Source organism: Argentina anserina, chromosome 3 (assembly GCF_933775445.1).
Source record: "Argentina anserina chromosome 3, drPotAnse1.1, whole genome shotgun sequence".
In the NCBI taxonomy this organism is placed as follows: Eukaryota; Viridiplantae; Streptophyta; class Magnoliopsida; order Rosales; family Rosaceae; genus Argentina; species Argentina anserina.
The window spans coordinates 34,273,467-34,296,095 of record NC_065874.1 but is presented as its reverse complement, the minus strand read 5'-3'; the positions used below and the strand labels follow the sequence as shown (position 1 = coordinate 34,296,095).

General features: G+C 35.4%; 1 protein-coding gene across 1 annotated transcript; it reads right to left on the bottom strand.

The window, feature by feature from the left end:
- Positions 1–823: 823 nt before the first annotated feature.
- Positions 824–22,569, bottom strand: LOC126789330 (callose synthase 9). Its single transcript, XM_050515467.1, has 52 exons — positions 22,424–22,569; positions 21,780–21,984; positions 20,898–20,995; positions 20,156–20,319; positions 19,796–19,892; positions 19,271–19,381; positions 19,073–19,198; positions 18,582–18,671; positions 17,893–17,990; positions 17,657–17,774; positions 17,023–17,148; positions 16,178–16,254; positions 16,029–16,107; positions 15,528–15,650; positions 15,029–15,131; positions 14,777–14,900; positions 14,464–14,653; positions 14,308–14,360; positions 13,704–13,764; positions 13,527–13,608; positions 12,935–12,984; positions 12,591–12,677; positions 12,336–12,421; positions 12,204–12,228; positions 11,589–11,683; positions 11,413–11,494; positions 11,153–11,313; positions 10,920–11,040; positions 10,000–10,097; positions 9,829–9,919; positions 9,576–9,736; positions 9,380–9,489; positions 8,920–9,054; positions 8,328–8,396; positions 8,051–8,234; positions 7,352–7,466; positions 6,756–6,875; positions 6,448–6,563; positions 6,284–6,367; positions 6,073–6,185; positions 5,772–5,824; positions 5,529–5,705; positions 5,007–5,054; positions 4,464–4,622; positions 3,743–3,856; positions 3,579–3,667; positions 3,168–3,326; positions 2,991–3,093; positions 1,876–1,995; positions 1,632–1,682; positions 1,349–1,531; positions 824–1,252 (listed from the first exon to the last, which is right to left on the bottom strand). Exons 2-52 carry the CDS (start codon positions 21,979–21,981, stop codon positions 1,016–1,018), a joined length of 5,718 nt encoding a protein of 1,905 aa, XP_050371424.1. The 5' UTR covers positions 21,982–21,984; positions 22,424–22,569; the 3' UTR covers positions 824–1,015.
- Positions 22,570–22,629: the final 60 nt, after the last annotated feature.

The window sequence follows — 22,629 nt, the reverse complement described above, 5'->3', positions numbered from 1 at the left end:
CCGTGATATTTAATTAAATATATATTTTTATCATTAAAAAAATATTTATAGATATTAATAGTTAAGATTGTATAATAAATGTTGGTACTTGGGCATTGTATAATAAATATTTCTTTTCCTTTTAGCTTTTCACAAGACAACTATATGGGCGGGGCGGGGCGGGCTGGGGTCCGAACCCAACTCATTTTGACATTTCCCCATTAAACGGACTATTTATATGACGCACGCTCTCATTTTTAGTCTTTACTACCGCGCCGTTGCCGCTTCTTCTTCTTCTTGTGGTCTTGTCTCCGATCTCTAAGGTGCCCACCCTTCTATCTCTGTTTGTTGTTGAAACTTATTACACGTAATTTTGTTGAGTTATTTTTTGTTGCAAGAAATAAGAGGGAGGAACCGATGAAGCACCAAAGCATTTCTGGAATACGATTCGAATAATGTTCAATTTGAGAATTAGACTTCTTGATTTCATCAGTGGCCAAAACCGGATCAATAGATCTTCAGGTTACCCCGTAAATATACTCAATTCGTATAGTTGTTTGCGAACCAAAGCTGCCATACTACGACGAGATAAAACGCAGTGCACTATAAACTTATGGCAAGCACTGATTTATGAACATGGCAATCTAACTTGACGATCTAGGACTGAATACTTACTTGTGTGGCAATCTATCCAGAAAAATTCAAATATATAAAGCTTCAGTGGCCACTGGTTTTTATGTGGCATATCAGGTGTTCGGTCCTACTTTTCCAACCCCATCAATATCATCCATCACGAGAAACTCAACTTCAACATCTTGTTATGATAACTGCAGAAATGAAAACTAGGCAGCAACAAAGGTTTATTCAGCATGGAAATACAGGAACTACACCAACGGAGATAACATAAACGATATACATGACTATTTACAATGGTTCAGAGCTCTTGATTCCAACTACATTCATTGATTAGTAAGCAATTTGAAAAAAAAAAATAAATGGCACTCTAGCCCTAACCTAAGCTAGGAAAGCACTGAGACTATAATCCAGAATTGGGGTTGTTTCCAGCGAGTAGTACAGAGATTTCCAACCCTCGACTGAAAGCCTGGTTGAACATGAGCCGAGTTTGAAACGTTGATACAAATGGGAACCATGACGACAGTGCAACGGGAATGAATATAACCATACCCATCCCAGCATCATAAAGAAGGGCAATGGAACGGATGGATTTCCACAAGCCCAGTTTCTTCATCAACGGTTTCCAAGCTATGCAAATCTGGGGGCACAAAAGGGGGAGAGTATATGTAACAAACACGTAACCAAATAGTGATGGTAGAATAAGAAACAGGAGAAAATTGAAGTGAAGACTTACAGAAAGAATTCCCCACCCAGTGGGTACAAACGCTAAAATGGAAGCAAAAACGTCTGCAATTGTCAGATCTGTAAATTTGATTGCAACTGCTACACCCGCTAGTGCCAACATGAAGGAGACACCTTGAATGAAGCGCAACAGAAGCTGGAAGTTGACGGATATCTTCTGGCTGAAGGTGAATACCTGTCAAACCATAGAAAGTTTACGTTTAATAAAATATACTAGAGTAACATCCCATACTATCAGCTGAAGTATATAGTACTATTTATTTCATATTTTTCACCTTGAAAAGAATAATAAGCACTGCAAATACAATCCATGAGAGGCCATACACCTACAGTAACACAACATGTTCGGTCAAAATTACATAACAAAATTTGGCAAAGACAAAATAGAGAAATTGAACAAGACCTAAAAATTGCTGAACTCTACAGAGATAACAAAAGAAAAAGCTAAAATATGCGCTTCACCAGTTCATAATTTCCCAATGGTAGCCAAGGTTAACACACATAAGAAAGAAGGATTACCGTCAGTGATGTATCGGATCCCTTCACATCTAGTCGGTAGACAATTCCATACTGGAAGATAAAGAATCTTAGACTCAAAATTGTCTCTGCAATCCTTCCTCCAAAGGTTCTAATATGCGACTGCAGACAGACACCCACGAATATAAACACAGGATCAGATATAGCTTGGATGTAGAAAGAAGAAAATGTGTTTGTTGTGTGTCTGTTTGTGTGAGTGCGTATTGTATGTTGGTACAAACGCATTAGATTTCAATGGCACGTGACTGAAACATGGACAATATCTAAGACAAAAAAGAAAGAAGAGAAATCCTCAAATCTTAAATTATAATCAGAATATGATGTATTCATGCATATAAGACATAAAAAAGACCATAAGCCTCCCTGAGAGCTTCATAATGATCTGACATATACACTAGAGAGTGTATGTCCCTGTATTTATCCTTTCTATATAGAAAGTAGATGCATTGATATACCAGCAAAACAGGATAGAAAGAACACAATATTACAGCAGCCTCCCAACACAAAATTACAGCGTCATAACACATTTGAAAAATTAGAGATAGAAAATGCACCGCAACCCCAAGATTTTAATATTTTAAAGGATAATTAGTTATTTTGCATATGCTTTCGGAAAACAGTTAACCATTGCATATGCTTTTGTAACGGTGTAAGCAAAGGAAGTTATAGATCAATCTCATCCAATAGATGTGCACTAATTTCACCCTAACAATCCCACTCAATATTAGAAAACTGGGCATCTGTTTAAATCAGGTAGTTTCAACTCATTGCGGACTATAACCCAATTCCCACCATCAAGTATATGCCAACTGCTGGTGTGTCAGGCAAGCTATTTCCTTTCACATATAACTCAGAATATCATATTATACAATCAGGTAGTTACAACTCATTACGGACTATAACCCAATTCCCACCATCAAGTATATGCCAACTGCTGGTGTGTCAGGCAAGCTATTTCCTTTCACATATAACTCAGAATATCATACTATACAACACTACACACAGATTTATGTTAAAAACCGACATCCAAAAAGTTTCCTAAAACAGTTATTTTCATTTGGTCCAGTAAAGCAATTTGAAGTAATCAGAAGTATTACCAGTTCTTCCTCCCACCAAGCCTCCCAGCTTTCTTCACCCTTAACTCCAATTCCACCTCTATAAAGAAGCCAATTTGTCCAATCTCGGAAATCCTCCACTACCCTGAAAGGAAATAATATTGTCACTTCAGTGGATCAATTTTTGTTTTGGTCAAAAGAAGAAACGGAAAGACTTACTTCTGCCACTCAAACCCAGATGGGTTGAATAAATAGGGAGCAAAAAGCCAAGAAAGAGCCATAAACCAACTCGTCATTGTAAGAAGTATGTATGATAGAGCACCACCATCATCATATCCATAAGCAAGGTAAACAACCAACAAAAGAACTACTTCCAACCTGCAAAAGGAAGATAAATGATCAGTACATACCAAACCTGAAAGTAACATATCGAAAATATCCTAACAGCTCTCCCAAATTTTATTACATCCAAACTAGAACTCCCCAAATGCTTTTTGGGACGAAGCCTAGCTGGAAGGCTCAGCCCCAAGCCTTTCTAGATGCTTTAGCAATATAAATTTTCATCTATCACCAATTTATAGTGCAACTAGTCAAAAAGAAAAGAGTGAAGAGCGGGAACAGATATGATACCCTTTGATAAAATGACTGCGGGAGTAAAGCCTGTAATTCTCTGTGAACTTGATATGACGGACTACAAATCCCCTTCCCGTTGCTTGATACTAATGAAAAATAAGCACAATTGAATATGGTATAGATCAATTGATTTCAAACCAGAACAAAAGTTAAAAACTTACCTTTGCACCACCATGGAGAATTGTCCGGCCAAAATAATGTGTTTTGGTTCCCAAAGAGAATGTGAAGAACACAGAACAGAGTTGCAACTGCATTGTGAGGAAAGTTACTATGGCCTGCAGAAAAATCAATGGAAAAATTAGACTTAAAAAGTAATGATGAGACAAAGATCTTCCTTTGACTAGTTAGTAAGAACCCAAAATACAGAGTAAGATAAAGAAGGGAAATTGTGGCGTTCAACCAAGGAAGAGCATTGCTCCATGGAAGGCTCCAGCTACCTTGGAAGAAGCTGAATTATGTGTTATGTACAATACTAGAGTATGAAATAATTAAACGCTCAACATCTATGATGTGTGTTATGTACAATACTAGAGTATGAAATAATTAAACGCTCAACATCTATGAGAAATTAAAACAAGCTGCCCAAGACTCCGGTAAAGAATATATCCATGAGCATACCACTCAAGAACATATGCCTGAACTGACAAAACTAGGAAAAGTCTCAAACGAATGAAAGAAAAGTTTTCAAGACCCAGATAAAAACCAGGAGGTTCTAAAGTCTAAACTAAGTAAATAAACAGTATTTGCTATTATGTTTTTAGAAGTACTTTGAGTACTATAGCTAGGTGTATGGATCATGTAATGCTAAACAATTGTTTTCGTTCAGAATCAAAATTCATCAAAGATAATGAGTAAAAGTTAAAAAGAGAAACGCATAATTACCCGGAGGAAACCCTGTTCCAAGATGAAGCCTAAAATCATTGGGACCGCAGTAAATATACCAATTTGAAGGAGAAATTGTGTATTCAGAGCAGCAGTTAGTGCGGTATTCTTGGTTACCTCAGCTACATTTTGCAAGGACTCACCAACCCCAGATAATGCCTGAGATATAAACGTGTCAATCCATGTGAGATTGAGAATAATTTATATGAGCATCATCACACTCACAGACGCACACACGAAAGCACATAGGTTAATCAAAGCATAACCACACACGCAGCCCCTTATCTACCTTAACAACTGAAGCTAAGAGATTGTACAATTAACCCAAGTAATATACATATATGTGACAAAAAACGATACATTAATCCACATAAACCTAATCCTGAATGCATTACCTCACTACTGATGATAGGTACATATAAATACAAATTCTCAATCATATTCACAAGAGTAAAGATAACATTTTTGCACCATACTTAGTGCTAGCAGTTTAGCAATTGTAAATGCATGGCATAAAACAAGATCAACATAAAATGACCTTACCAAATATGTTTTCCCATAGAGGAAAATGTAAACCATCAGAACCGTTAACTGCATAATACAAAAAGAACGAAGATTTGTTAAATAAAATTCATGTCAATGAGACCAGTTCTATAGCTACTTTGCCTTACTAAACCCTTGTGATACACTAAGCAGTAAGACCAAAAAAAATATCCCAACCACATTCGGAAGAGTAGGCAAGTAATTCTTTTTTAGAATGAGCTGAAACTTCAGCTTGACGGACTTTCGAGTTTGCTTTTTCTCAAGCTTTATATTCTTCTCTTTTTTTAAAGGGTGTTCCTCTTTCTTTTACTCATCTTAATATCAATTTAATTGCAATAGATCCACATCCATAACGGTACTCTCAATGAGTGGAGGCTTGTGCCTCATCTTGTCCATAATCGTTTTAGCTTTCGCATTTTAAAACAATGACTATTGACTTGTGGTTAGGAACATATCTGATAGCATGCTCCGACTGAATTAGACTAAATTTGAGATGTTCCAACCACAAAGATGAAACTTTACCATTGTACAGAAGTAGTAGCCAACAGTGGTAAAATAAAATGACAGCATGCGGAAGAAATCAAACTGCTGCCCAAGCCTGTATACATCACGACTCAGAACCTGTTCTCCATTGCCACCAGAAACTTTCCCCTCAAATACAGCAATTTGGTTGAGCCCAACATCCCGCCCTTTGCCAACCTGTAAAGCGCTATTAGATAGTCCCAATACCGATTTATGTCATATATAAAGAAAGTGACAAGTTACCTGAATATACTCATGGTGAGTCACATTTCCTTGTCGTAAAGTTGAGTTGAAGCCTGCATAATAATACCAACTAAAATTGAGTTGAATCCTTTGAAAGCAAGATTAATAATCCTATTGACACCTATGTTTTTTCAAGATTTCTTCCAATCTTAAACACTCCTCCAGAAGTATCAACAAACTAGACCCAGACTCAAGGAGAAAAAAGTTTCCAGAATTCAGAATTCTATGAGCAGCCCAAAGACATTATTAAAAGAAATTAATTACAAAATCGATGGCACCTTTTATCGAAAAAGAACCAAACCTGCAAAAATATCTTCACTAATGTTAATCACACGAGAAGCCTTGCTGATACCACCTCGTGTTATGTGGAAAACTCTATCAAACACATCAGGATGACCATAATGCATGCGGACCCTGTAATTGCTCTGGATCAGTTTCAAGTAACTGGACCTTAATAACATAAAAATAATAAGATACTAATCTGTAACTTGGCATCACTAAAATGGACTTACTTCAAAGGATTTGCAAGAACCCGCTGAGCTAAAGTTACAAAGCTTGTTTCCTGATTGCACATGAATGACGCAAGAGAAGAAACACTGCAAAATTTCCACATTGTAACTTGAACAATACCTGCAATCATCCTTCAAGATATATGCAACTATACATACAAATGTACCTGCCCGTGAAGACATGTTCCCTGACACCGAGAATCGTAGGACGACGAATACCATGATCACGGTGGAATTCCTCCAGTAAATTTCTCATTTTCAAAGCTTCCTCAAAATAGTTATCCTGTCCAAAAGAATAATGACACTGTAAAAGGTCGGAAGGTGGAAATATAACATTTACGGAAGTAAGAAGATATGGTGTAACAATAATGAAATTATTTCAGGAAGCTCGATGCGAGCTCCCAATGAGACATGCATGTAAACTTTGGTCAGTCACAATCTATAGTAGACACAATAAAATTATATAATCAATCACCTGATTCATGTCAATAGTTTGGATAGCATTTCCACGAGTAAATACAATTGCATGATTCTGATTTTCCGGTTTCCCTTCCCCTATTTTTGGATTTCCAGGCAGCTTTATAGAGTAGATTTCCTGTACAACAGAAGTTAATAAGCGCCAGAAACAATTAGAATAACAACAGTAGAGAGGTGATGCACTATAAAAGCACTAATATCAATAATTAACAACATAAAGCATACCACAAAATGTACCATAAAATAGTAATGAAAATAAAAATAAGAACGTTCTTGGCGCTTCTTTTTAGGTTGAGAGAATTTACTTTAATAATAAAAAAGACTACATGAGAAGTCCACCAACGAACAAAGATAAATTTAACAAAAGCTGGACAAAAATATATACATGCAGCGAATTATGTTTCACTTAAGAGATACAAAAGTTTTGAAAAAAGTTTTACTTCACCATGAACAAGAAAACAGAACCTAGCTAAAACACATGCATAGAAACTACAGACCGAGTGATCATAAACAATCTCCTTGAAAAATTATTCTAGATATGATTGAACTAAAAAACAACTGCATACAACTTTGTGAACAAGAACGAAGTTATACCTTGTCCTTGCCATTGATATCCGCTTTTACAAGTTTTGAATAGAACTCTCTGTTCACTTTACCATCCTTCAAAGTCTCAACCTCATCGATATAAGCAACTCGAAGAGCCTCATTTCTAATAATAAAGCAAACAAAACAATTAGATGTGGGACAAGCGAGGTATAGATGTTATATGTTGATGTTGAGGAGAATAAAAGTATGAATTAATATCAGTCCACCCATTAAACTTTTATATAAATCAGATTCCCACTTATACTTTCATTTTAAAAAGAGTTCTGTCTTGTCTTTCGTGTAAACTCAGCCCCCGAAGCAAACAAAAATTCATGCTTTAGCCACAAAAGGGAAAAAGAAAATGGTAGGACAATATTCTACCTAATGTGTTGTATCTAATGATAGAGAAACCTCTCAAACACATAGCAGAGAAAACTTCTCCAATCTGAGAGTGATCAACACATCTTGATGTGACCAATGGATTTGAGCATCTGGTGGTGATGTCTCTAAAACCATAGGTACTTTAATGTTTCATACCTAGTAATCTATGTTATTAGATTTTACAGGAAAAAAAAACTAAGCATGGGGTTAAATTCACAAACCACGTACTGTAGATAGCCAGTGACCACATATGCATAACTACAATATGACCACCAAACAAGAATATCCCTTTTAACGATGAAGAATTAGTTCTGTGCAAAAACTCACCTTTGCATAAGCAGTGCTATATCAGCGGCCTCAGGTTTTTGCCCTTCTTTCTGTTTTCCATATATTTGACATGTAACAACATATGTAAACTTCAGGTCTGCTTGTGCTCGTGCTTCAGGAGATAACTCAAATGCTCGAGTTTCAGCCGCATCACCACTAGGAATTGCAGCCTCGACATCTGATACTGTAGACACAATTGGATTCCCAATATTTCACGATTTAGAGTGAATTGATAATTGGCAATTGTCATCAGACATAAGAGTAAAGAGTTGCCTACCTCCAGATTTCAATCTTTCCAAATAGGTCTGAAGCATAAGAGCCTTCCTATAATACATCATCCCACGAACTGCATGTCTCAAACATAAAATTTTTAAGGGGGCGGCCTTATTTTAATAACATGAACATTTGAAAAGCGTTTGGAATTCTTAACTTTACCAGCATATTATGTAATTAGTGTGGAAATCATTAGCCCTAGAATTTTCAGAGGATAAAGGGGAAGAATTAAACAAACAAGAATGCAAGTACAAGCACTTATTTTTCCCTGGTACCAAATATCCTACTCCACCACAAAAGATGTCAAGTTCTAGAAAGTTCAATCAATTATGGTACTGTACTAATAAGTATCATAGTAACATTACATATGGAATTATAAGGCAAAGGTATCTGATAAACAACATAATCCATGTCAAATTGTCAATACAAGCCACCAGTATCATGGAAAATACTACTTATGATAAAAAGGAGAATAAGTCCATTACACAGCTAATACAAGCAAGGAACTGTTAAGATATGAAGTACAAAATAAGCAAATTAACCAAGTAAAAAGAATGTGTGCACAGAAAACATATTGTCATGGGAATAGTGCTTACCAGTTCTGGCCAATGTTTGCCCTCGGTAGGATGCCCAAAACCGAAGCTCAAGGATATCAGAGGGATTATCAAAAAGTTCAGAGTCATGCGCATTTTCGTCACGGCCAATCCGTGAAAGGAAGTTCTTCCACTCATCTGCCACAGCCATGAAAAATGAACAATGTGAATACTATAGGCAAGAATAATTATTAAAAGAAAAGAAATGCAATGTTTTGGGGGTAAAAACAGTATAACCAAAATTCAAATTTTATTGGATTGATTTCTGGGCTCCGCTGATTTGTTATTCTTTTGTTGAGAATATACATCCCACATTGGGAATTGGGACCTAGTCTATGGGTTTATAAGGGTTTGGGCCATTCCATCCATTGCCAATTGGTTTTGGATGTGAACCCCAGATCACTTTATCATCTTTGTGTTACCGACCATGTTGGCACCTAATTAGAGAAAGAAGAAAATATACCTGGGTAAATCTTTTGAAGGTAAAACAATAATGATATCCCATCTTCATTCTTCTTCTGGAGTTCAGCAATACTATAGAGGACAGTCTCAGCATAATATGGAGTAAAAACACTGCATACACGAAAAAAATAGATGAGGCAGACAGGTATGCCAAATGCAAATAAATTTAACAAACAAAAAAAATGATAATATATTACCTGAAGGACAACATTTCACGGACTGGCTTTGCTTCGGGCATCTCCATGAAAAGAGAGTTTGTAAAGAACTGCAGCCTACGTCTGGCCTCCAGATTCCGAGGGACATTGGCTGCCGATTCTTGAATGGTCAACAGTGAATACACTCTTTTGATTTGTGCTATCTGCATGTCATCCGTAATTTATAACCTCGTACAAAGAAATATGTCTGAACCAAAGATATAAAGGAACAAGAAAAGAGACTTCTCAAACATACCAAAGAAGGATCCTTAGGCCACTTCAACTTCGCAAACAACCGACCTTCTGTCCTTGCTTTTGATAACAAATTCCATGTTTCATAGTGTTCCCTAAAAGTTGCCATTAATTAAAGCTTTGTCCTACGACTTCTCTTTGCAAATACTGGCACATTAAGAAAAGTATAACTGACCTCATGTTAATAGAAAGGACATCATGGCGCACAATGTCATAAAGATCTTGAACAGCCTTAACAGCACCGTTCACCAGTTCAGATGATTCCCCTTTTTTCTGTACACAAAAATAGAACATCAGAAAGTGAACAAAAAGCGGGTATGTTTGACTGTGCTACATTAAATGGTCTAGTAAGACATAAAAAACCTTCAAAACAATATACATCAGAACACATGACAAAAATGTAATTATTACTATTACCATTACTAAAATTATCATCACTATCATTATTAATTATATATACATATAGATATTTGAAGGAAAAGAAACATCATTAATTGATAGATAAAAGGCACTAGACAAAAAGGTAGCAGTCTGAGGACACAGATTGTTTCCTTTATTTTTTTCATGGCTTTGAGGGAAAGAAGTACACAACAGATAAAGAACAGGGAACAATAAAACATCAGCAGGACAAAACTAGCCTATGGAGACACAGAGCCAGATAACTAAGCTGCAGCCAGCTTCAGTATTGAATTCCATATATTCAGTAAAAAAGATTATATAAAGTATATCATCTAACTCCAACACCATTAAGAAAAAAAATTTTATGTTGACATTAACACGTGGATTAGTGCTATGAGGCTACATATTCAATTCCATATATTCAGTAAAAAAAAAGATTATAAAGCATACCATTTAACTCCAAAACCATTAAAAAATTGTTTATGTTGACCTTAAAATATGGAAAAGTGGTATTCCTCACAAATATGAAAGAAGTGGACTCGGACAAAGATGTCATAAAATTCAACCAAATAAATTGTATTAATTGACCAAAAACGAGCAAATACAAAGAAAGCAGTAGGTAAAGGCATCAACAAGAGACAATACATACCCAATAATGAAAAACACAAGAAAATTAAGGATCCAATAAATACAAACCAGAATGCCCATTAATGCAGTAATTCTTGATATCACAAGAGGTAGCTTGTCCAATTGAAAGTCAATCTGGATACTTTTCTTTGTTATGCTTGCTTGAACATCGTCATATAACCTTTCAACCCTGACAACACAGGAAGATAGCAACAGTAAGATTTGTTTTCACCGACTTCAACGTCAGCTCCTTATGCATATGGGAGGCTACATTGCATTTGTATCTTCGAACGCAAACTTACCACAACTTTCCTTCACCCTCCAATATTTCACTTAGGATAAGCTTAATGGTATGGAAGCAATCCTGTACAGCATACTTCATATAGTCATCTCTAGAAATTCTTTCCCAAAGGTCATCTTGTGAATCCCTGCTCTCGAGAGCAATATCTTTGGCAATAAATATCTACAAAATTAATTTTAATTAGTGATGATCCGATTTATAAGATTAACAAAATTTAATTTGAGAATATAAAATTGCTCGAGTAATTGATAGAAAACTAACCTTGCTAGCAAGAAGGAAAAGAGGCCACTGAACTAAAGGAAGACTTCCAGAGTTTTTAGGCATTACAAGCAGCTCCATTTCTCTGGGAACATAGAAAAAGGAAACAATTGATTGACTGGTTGCGGAAACATAGACAAAAAAAAAACAAAATTAGATGGAATGATTTCAACACTCACAGGTCGGTGATGTAATCTTCTTCCCTTAGATTATTTATGATCTCATTCCAAAAGGGAGAAAATCGACTAGCATCAACCTTGTTCTTCTCAATATCCTGAAAACGCACGGCAAATTAAAGAAATGTACCAAAAAGAAATGTACCAGAACTAAACAATAAGTAAAGAAAACAAATGAGCATAAAAATAAGAGCTTCACTCAGAACCAGATTTCACCACATGCAAATCAATCATGTAAGAATAAATAAATAAATATATATATATGTATGTATACACATAGCACCAGACCAGTATCAGCAATAGATGCTTAATTTTACCAAAGAACTATCTATAACAGAACAAAACTTACGAAGATAAGAAAGAAAAATGAGGTAAAATAACATTAGAAGAGACAAACTACAATGAGCATGACTCGAACAAGACCAAATCAATTATTAAGTGTAGTAACAAATGTAGGAAATTACAGCCAAATAAAACATTCAAATTAAAAGTAAGCAATATCACAGGAGACTTAAATAGTTTAATTTCTTTTGTTGAATATAAATACTTTATTTCAGCTAAGCAAGGAACTCGATATTTTCAATTTATTAAAAGATGCAATCCCTTTTACCGACTCACCTCGCTGGAAGACTGATGGTAAGCCCTGCCAAAAATACAAACAGTCAGACGAGATTTAATAGAGTGATTTACTCATGGTATTATATGATACTATGATAGACAATCATATGAATGAAAATGTGTTCATATAACCTGTTAGGCATGCGGATATGAAGAGTGTCCATAAAAGCGCCAGGAAACTGCTCAAATAGTTTATGAAGTGCTTCCAATGATCTAATCTGGAAATAATAATAAATAAGTACGAACAAAACAGTTAGATGTATCTAAAGAACAGAAAAATATATACAAAAAAATACACACATAATCAAGTGACTGGTGCTATTATTGAGCTAGTGAAAACCTTCAAGTAAAATTAATGGACAAAGACAAGCAATAATTTTAACTGACCTCTCCAAGTCGATCTCTTGCACCAAGCAAGAATCCCCACACAGCAGATACAAGGGTGTAAAATACATGGAGATCTAAAAGATAAATCTGAAAAGAGAATAAATAAATAAATAAATAAATAAATCAGAATGAACGAGAATAAAGGAAATAGAAAGGAAGGAAACATGGACCCGCAAAAGAGATATGTATTCCACTTCTAATTCCCAGCATGAGTGATAACATTTTAGTTTTAAACTGAAGCAAGAATAATAATTTATATCCAACGACCTTGTTCCAACCAAGGAAAAAGAATCATTGTAGATACTAACTATAAGTATACAAACAACAAAGAATATTCAACTTACAACTACCACAGGAGCCCATAAAGCAGCAATTGTCAGAGCATTATAGTTGTCTGCAAGCACGAAACAATTCAACAGTTAAAAGCAGCATTCAGGAAGAATTGTGTTCTTTAATTATGAATAAAATTACACACACAGGACAACCCAAAGGATTTGGGAATTTATAAACCCTATTATTTTCCTAACTTTACATTTGAATGCAAGAGTCAAAGGAACTTCAGACAATCGCATAAAAAAATATATATCATCATTATGATAAACAATTGAGAAAAATAGGCATGGTTACGCATAATTATAGTTCATTGACCATGCCCCCTTGCTTGCCACTAAATAAACAAAAAATTATAAACTAAAAGAAATAACCCTCAAAACTGGTCTTCTTTCCCGTTTCAAACAGCTATAGCAATATAAGGGTTTATACGAATTTACCTATGAATATCCCTAAAATAGATGAGCACTTGTATAAACATCTCTGTTAGTGAAGGTTTTTTGTGGTACATTAGAGGGGAATCAAATCCGTCATCTAGCCTAGTCCCCCCCCCCCCCCCTCACCCATATTGAAAGTATTTCGGGTGATGATAGGATGGTTACTTACTCCCAGAAACCAAATCATGCCAAGTGTATGTTATGGCATTAGTGGTCACTATAATCTTGGTTGGTGCCACCAACGGCTTGATCTAAGAAAATATACAAGATGGAGAGAATGAGATTACATTTACGGTGAATAAATCAACTAAAGAACATTCACGATGAATAAATCCACATGACAAACCTGTAGGAAGTATGCAAATGCAAACTTTCCACTCAAAATCACAAGCCAGAAAAACATGTACCTGCAACAAAATAAAATACCCACAAAAGTAAATAAAAGGAACTAGAGCAACTTCAAGTTGGTTAATTTTTAAGCATCAATTTCCAATCCTTAATTAAAATATGTAAAACTAGAAATGACAGCTGACTAGCCACAGTATTTTTCATTAATACGAAAAATAAAGAAGTGAACACATAATAGACATCAGCTGAAAAATTGTTCACGTAATCTACTTTTTTAACGAGGTGTCTCTCTTCAAAAATGGCCCGTCACATGGACATCAGCAGGTAAATGATCATTATATTAACATTTTCCTACCTTAAATTGTCCATAGATTTAAATGATACAAGAGATCATGGCTAGATAGATGATTAGATTGAGTAACTACTACGGTGGTATTGCCACAACCTATGATTTCTTATCAAAAATATGGGTGTCATTTCCAATAGCACAAGAAAAAAAAATAACAGTAGAGATACAGAAACAATCTGCTAGTGTTCAGTATGTATATAGTTGCAGAAACTGACAAAAAGAAACAAAATATAAAACAGAGTTTAGCGAATACTTGATGAAATCAGTAGTCCTCTCATACATGCCCCGTCCAACATAGTACCGTTCCTTGAAAATGCACATAAGCAACAATTTTAAATTGTTCAATAAAGCAGAGATAGGAAACAATGATATAATGATTAACTAGAATGGAAACTAATTGGAATAAAACCTGGCGCATCCACTTGACAAAGCGAATAAGAGACAAGTGATCGCATTGATTAGTCAGACTATGGCAAGCTGGTATCCGCATGAAAAAACTAATGAAGAACTGGATACCAGCATATATGCCGACAATCATCAGATACAATCTGTACATAATAGGGTTTCCATTTTGTTTACTCTCTTCCTGGAGAGCTTTCCTGCATTATGGCACAGACAGATATGTTACCTCTGTTTAGCAGCATCAGAAAACAGAAATAATAAACTAAACACGCAGATGATAAAGTTATCTCAAAAATGTAAAAGAGTAATCAGGAAATTACACATAAAGAAAAGATATGACCACTGATGCACTGCCAAACCAAATGAATCGGAGAAAAATTCGAGAAACTGCTAGGCTCCGTGTTGTAGAATATGCGCCATACATCATAAGAACATCAAGAACACCTACATAAAGATGCATTTTCTCAGCTAGTAAATAAATTACAGTAGTGGCAGACAACTAAACAAATAACAGATTCTTATATGATAAATAAAACATACATAGCAAGTTTTTAAGCAGTAAAGAAACATACTCTCGAGAAATTTCATTCCAAGAAATGTCGGACCAAGACTGAGAACTTCTCTAATACATTTTGCATCAAAACTTTCATTATTGAATGCAATGATCGTAAGTCCCTGAAAGTTAACAGGTATAGAATATCTTAATAAAAAGATATATGGGTCGTGGAGGTCAAGGAATATAAACTTCAATATCTATTGGGATTATAATATCACAAAATATATAAATAAACCCAATATTGTAGGCAAAGGAAAGATTGAACAAAGAAAAGAAGAACTCTAGAGCATGAAGACCATAGCCGAGAACCAAAAGGGAAATTGCAGTTACTAGACATAGACAAAAGTTAATTTCGGAGAGGAGAAACAGGAACTATTCTTCAAAGGTTCTGTACTTTACTATCCTTTTCTCTGGATAGGAAGCAGAAAAAAGAATAGGAAGGCAACCAAAACAGACAATATATTAAACAAGAAATAAACCTCATCAAAACTGAGCATTATATTAGAAATCCAAACCTGAAACATCACCACAAGGAATATCCACAGACGGTGGAAACTATGATACAGATGGAAAAATGTTCTGTGCTCAACAAATGAAGTTTTTCCTCGATGTTGACTTCTGCCTGATATAAGAATATTCTGCAACAAATAACATGAAGTATATTGATTACGTGTCAATATTTTCATCCATGTAAAAATCTTGGTTTCACGTGGCGATACAAAATCTATTCTTTAAAAAATTACTCAATTAAGTATAAAACAATTTATAGTTTAGCCTTTTGACAATAAAATTAAAACCAAATTTTGAAAGATCTTGTAACATGCCCAATAGATATCCAGCTTCACCACGGTATAGAACTATAGATTGACAAAAATAATGTTTGATACAGAACATATGTACTGTAGACAACAGTTGGTAACACTATTGTGTAGGAAAAAATATACAACCTGGAACTAATAATGCAGAAAGCAATAAGACGCAACTAAGTTTACATCTTTGCTTTGAAAGAAGACAACCTTTGACCTTGGTGTTGGCTTCTGAAAAAATGATGAACCTTTCCGCCAGGGCCAACTGAGTTCAAAACAACGGAGTGACCTGAAAAGAATAGGTGATCAGCTTTAAGATCTAAATTTACATTTACACATCACTCTTACAGATATATTACCAGAAGTACTCGTTGAAATCATCATAATTCCGCCAAGCAGAATGTGGTGCTCGTCCATTTTCATTATTTCCAGCTTCCTGTGCACCCATCTTATATTAGAAGCAGCTTTCACAATACCATTTTGTAGCTAAAACATCCACGAAAAGACATGACCCCCCCCCCCTTCTTCATGATTCACTATTAATAATTCATAACTAAGACCTGCTTACTCAGGAAAAATAAGGGCAGCTCTTAGAGTTCCAGGAGGCAAATCATATATTATTTTTTAAGTGGGCCATGCGAAGAAAGGAACTTATGTTTCATATAAATATAACTAAGAAAAGAAATTAACTGCAAGAAACTATCTATTAGCAAGTATAAATTATACAGAAGCAGCATCGCAAACTCAGGGGGGGGAGGAGTCCATTTGATTGACATTCTTAGAATATCATCCATGAAAAAAGAAAGAAATATGTAGTAAGAGAATGGATATGACAACAAGGAAAACATGAACAAGAAGCATAACTTGGATGCACTAAAATAATAAAAGGCGTATGTGGCAATAATCAGGACACAGAAAAGTAAACAACATGATAGTCGAAGCATAAAAGCTCATATTTATTTGGAGGAAAAATTAGGTGTGTACTTGTCAGAATTATAAAGATCTACTTCCTACACCAGTAGGAAGAAGAGACATGTATCGTCTCGGCAACAATCCAAACTAACCAGCAAGCAGAAAAGGAACAAACAGTAATAACCTATAGCAGTACATGCCATTGAACATCCGTATCGCATTTTCAGGTAAAATAATAAAAGGCAGCTATAGCTTATTACTGTTAAAATAATAAAAGGCAACCAATACATACCGCAGACACAATCTCAAACAGAGGATATATAACTTGATCCAGGAAAGAAACTCCATTTTCAGAGTTACAACTGTTGGCTGGCTGTGCAATCTGCTGCCTCAAAATTTCATCCATTTCCCTTGCCATCTGCATATTATATACAAAGTTAAAAGGAAGTACTGCAAAATAGTCGCATGGATAGTATAATAATGGTTGTTAACTGATCATATTAATGATCATAAGAATAAGAAGAGACATTATAGGTTGGACAAAACAACCAACCGGACAACATCAGAGGTATGAGGGAAGCATTTAAGATCAAAAGGACAAACAATTGTTTCACAATCAACAGAAGTCTCATGAATACATAAATCCCTATATTACTTCAAAATCGAGGAGAAAACGTAAATTTCAGTCACACAACACGTGGAAGCCCTACTTTTTAATTGTTCCATTCCATCACAGTTGCTGCAAATTCACCAGGAAACATAGTGACAATATATTGAAACTCATGTTCTTTGAATATCAAACAATCATAGTGATTCATTGACTTCACCATGTAAAACCACAAACTCTGCAGAAGGAAACACTACTAGGGAGCAGTAAATCAAAAATAATAGATCAATTCCAGTTATCCAATAGAAGGTTCACTTACATGATGAAATATGTAGCACAAGCATTCTGGAAGAAATCTAACATTGGCTGCTTCACCCCAGATCAAACAGTACATGGAAGCAAACAGCAGCTTTTTTTCTTTGCTAACTGACTCCAAACTGCACAAAATTGACTGTATCCATTAGTCACTACCGTCAACTCCCAACATTTAATAGATATAAGATATCAAAATATCATTGTTACAAAGGAAATGAAATAAGATCTAGAGGTCCCTACTTGCTCCAAACTGGCTGGATGCACAAGTAGCTACACCACTTGATATAGTTGTCTAGAGACTTTAAAAATACATTTTGCACCGCAGCCTCATCCAATATCTGCAAAATACAAGGAAAAAAGTCACAATTGTAACAGAAAACCAAAACATTACAACAAATCTTCAATAACATGTGGCCCTTGTAATGAAATAACTGGATTCCTTGTGAATAAGTGCAATAAGTTCTTATAGACTTCAGACTAAATATATGATGTGCAACTTTTTGTTTAAGCATCGTGAATCATATGTGTTGTAAATTTCATTCAGCGTAACTGTCCGCAAAACATCAAAGAAAAACTTGTCCACAAAATATCTTGTTTTCAAAATTATGATGTGCAGTATAATCATGTCATGTGACTGAAAAACATGAAGAACTTATATCTATCATTTTAGCATAGGTAATAGACAACTAGGTAGCTCTTATACTATAATTTGGTTGAAATAGTGTCTAGGCCAGCATTAAAATCATGGATATTTGATAACAAAAATAAGATTCACAAATGATACCCACCATCCTTCCCCATCTGTTACTTCCACTGCCACTAAATATATGAAAAAACATATGTTCAATGGTAGAATACAACGATGCACTCCATCATGTACTTCTCAGTTAACTATATCAATAAACATGGAATATTAATGAGAGACATACAGGTACAGTTTCTTCAGAAATACGAAACCGTGATTGCTCATTTGCAAGGAGATGAACAATATGCTCACGCTGGTTAGAAACATTGTCTTTCTGCATAGAACAAGGATCATAAAACCACTAAAAATTAATGACATCAAAGAGATTGTAAAGCATAGTACTCTCCGATGAACTAATAATTAATTTGACACAATCTTTGAAGAAAATGCACTAACTTTTTCATAAGAAAACTAGTGAGGCCTGTCCTTATCAAACATCCAAATTAATATCACCGAAAAGCAGGCAAAAGAGTACAGAGCTGACAAATCTAACATCTTCCTAAGAATTGAATAATTTAGACAACTCAGACAACATAAAATATAATTATCAAACGTCATGGTAGTCTTATAGAAGAGTACAGATGATGCAAAACCCAACTTGAAAGCTTGGTAGAAAATTGAAACTTACAGTCACAAAAAACATACAAACTCGAGGAAAGTGTGATCGGTATATACCTGAAATCCAAATACATAATGCAGGAAATCAAGCATGTCAGGCTCTCGTGTAGCAGGAATTGGAAAATCTGTGGGTAACTTTGGTAGTCCCCTGAAGTACTTCAACGCAGAAACTGCTGCTTGAACCTAATCATGAATTCTTGAATTAGAGTGTGCATAAATACCAAGCCTTTAACTGACCCAAAGGAAATAACAAACCTCAGTCAAGGACATGATAACATTTGTAATGCTAGGAGCATCCAGCGGAATAATATTGTATGCAATCAGGTCCTCAGTCATTGCAGCATCTGACTCCATCACCCGCTTGAGCTGTGATGAAGATAGACTATATTATAGCAAAAGATACCAATGTGTGTAGTTATACCATTTAGCAAAACAAGGTTGATCACAGACAGGAGTTATTATATCATATATTGTACCAGAACATCTTTTGCAATTTCTTAAAAGAAGGAAAGCATACTAATCAAAAACTAGACAAGAAGCTAGACATATAAGTCCTAAGTTCGAATTTAGCCAAACTTAAGAAGAGCATGAAAATTTGGCCAACTGTGCTTATATGATACATTAGAGTTCAGCAAAAGTGTGATCTCAGGTCTTTAATAGATCAAGTGAGACAACTAGGCTTCACACATGAATCCAGAGATCAGGTATAGAATATTCAATTCTTATTTACACAGAGGATGGTTCTTTGCATGATAGAATTAACAGTGCTATACAACCAACCTCTTCCGGAATGTCCTCTGTCAGCTGCGCCAAAACTGTGCCCAGAATTCTCAGAGTCGCAAATACTCTTTTCCTCTTTACTGTTTTCCTTTCCAGCCTGATTTAAAAGTAAAACGAAAAACAATAAGAACATTTGAAACTTTATGAAACAAAATTATTCTTTCAACATCTGAGAGATAATAAAATCTGACAGGAAAAACCCAGAGTCTGTAAAACACCAAAACCTCATCAACCAACAATGGGGACATTACAAGGTAGGAGAAAATTGTGTCAAAAGCATTAAAAATCCAAAATCTAATGTAATAGTAAGACATTACACTGTACCGAGCAAAAAGAAAAGCTATAACTGGAGGAACTTACTCGCCCAGGTTTCCACTGAAAACGCCAGACTCCCTCAACTTTGTTTCTTCCTCACGCAACTGTTCAACATTATTCTTCTGTCTATACAGTTTATAGAACTCTTGTAAGCGAACAATGTCCTGGCTTCTATCTATGGTTGCTCCATCCCTCCTTGCTAACTTTTGCTGGACATTTGCTCAAATGGACACAACAAATCAAGTCAAATCCAAATGGAAATATGATACCTCCCACACCAGCTAAATTACAAAAAATAAGCATGTAAAAGTAAAATAAAAGAATCTTTGGAGAGAGAGAGAGAGAGAGAGAGAGAGAGAACAGCAATAAAGCAATTTGAACAATATACAATCTAATTTGTAATCAAGCAAACAATATAACTACCAATATTTTCCCCATCCTAACTAATTCATAATTTATTCACAAATGACAAATTATGAAGTTGGATTCAAACAAACAACTTAACATGGGAATCATATAATTATTTAAACATAATGAGTTATTAGTGCATCTCTTGCCACAGATGTGGTATGTGGTAACAAAGAAGCTTTTCAAGTGTTCAAGCTTCAGACCCCCGAGTGAACATGTTTGAACAATAGTCCCTCATATTAAGCAATCAAGTAACCAAAGAGCAGTGACGATACCTATACGAGACCGGTACAAACTACAAAAATAGATAAATAAATGCATATATGATGCAGCATGGACAATCTGAATTATTATTGAAGTATTGTACATAAGAATGTACCTTAATTACAGACATCAATCCAGTTTTGAACTGTAGTACTCCCCTTCCTTCACTGTTTGGGTCTAGATTTTGGGCCAGCGAATAACCATGCTCACATACTGCAGGCAAACCATTGTGCAAAGTTACCATTGAAACATGGAATTGGAATGTGTCCATGGAATTGATATAATCCACAAGATTCACTCATATCTCAACACCTAAATATACAGGAAAAACTGAATTTCAACAATTTCTTTTTCACTTCCCTTTTAAAACGATCAGATTATATTTTTATCTAAACAAATATAGCTTCTGGTGAAGATAAGAAGATTTTCACTCAAAGAGAAATATGAATTAATAACACTTTCAACCCTACAGGCAACTGATCCAGATGCCCAGAAAGAAGACCAATTACAACTTGATTGCCGATTCTCCACTGCCAACCTAATTGAGCTTATGAGTTTACACAGTATGCTCCCCAAGTCCCAAGAAAGAAAATCATATTCCAGTCCATCCCGTCATAGGTTTTATACTTAAACTGCTACTTATTAGAAGTATTTTGGTTCAGCAAGGTAACTGATCCTTATTGACAGGTGCATATTTTCAGTTATCTAACCTTAAAAGTTTACTACACCTTGGTGCTTTGCAATTTAGAAACGTACATGGAGTGTCTCATTGAAACGACACAGAAATTTGTTCATGAAAACGTGAGGGTGGACTTAGACTTCACACAGGACAGAAATATGCATTTATCTTCGATTCAGATTTTTTGTACATACAATATAATGTATATGGCTAGGAACTTGCAGGCGTAAATCACAGCTTATCACAACTACTGGAGAAAATTTGAAATAAAACAACACGGAAGAAGAAGAAGAAGAAGAAGAGCAAAGAGTAACATACATATTCTAGAGATATTGGGATCTTCATCTTGGATTTCATCAGCAGCTCGGAGAATCTCATCAATATCCCTATTATTCGCAAGAGAAGACGGTACATTTCCGGCAATGCCTGTACCATGCCTCTCGTATAAATCCGGCCCCATCCTCTCCCTCCTCAACACTGCACGGACTAACCGCTCCCATCGCTCCTCCACTCGAGCCATTTTCTGCAAAAAAAAACAAAAAACAAAAAAAAACAACACAATCTCAACAAACTCACATGCCGATGGTCAGACCATAACAATCCAATAGTTCCAAAGCCCAATGGCACAGGTTCTAACATCACAGCCATTTACTGACTCAATTTTCGATAATGAAACATAAACAGCTACCAAAATAATCGAAATTTCAACTTCACAAAGGCTCTATCTACAGCTAGATTAACTGAATACTCACTATAACAATATACAACAACTATATCTAAAACAGAAAGTTTAATCCAAGCTAAATTGATCGCTAATAGAAACAGTATAAGCTAATCCGAGCTAAGCCTCTGAAATGTGAAACCCTAACACCGGCGACGAACAAACGAGATCGGTATCCCTAAGCTTACTACTCATTTCTCAGCGGAAATCGAAAAGTGGAGCGCAGAGAGAAAAGACGTACCGGATTGGAGAAACGAGGAGTGAATGCGCAACCCTAGCGGGGCGAGTTGACGACGAGTTGAATCAGTATCCGATATCGGTGCTGTGGGTTTTTGATTTCATTTTATAGAGAGAGAAGAAGAAGAACGAGGAGAAGAAGAAGAAGAATTTGAAAACTGAAGGAAAAAGGGGAAGGGGAAAGAAAAAGGACGAATCTGAATGTAAGAA

Bases quoted from the DNA above. Each gene is read 5' to 3' on its own strand.
- LOC126789330 (XM_050515467.1), bottom strand. From the start codon at position 21,981: ATGGCTCGAGTGGAGGAGCGATGGGAGCGGTTAGTCCGTGCAGTGTTG. The intron at 16,255-17,022 runs GTATGTATTGGT...ATGGGTGCACAG, and splicing joins TGTTTGAGATTGTGTCTGCG to GAAGCTGGAAATAATGAAAA. The intron at 9,490-9,575 runs GTAATATATTAT...TCGTGTATGCAG, and splicing joins CGTGAAATGTTGTCCTTCAG to TGTTTTTACTCCATATTATG.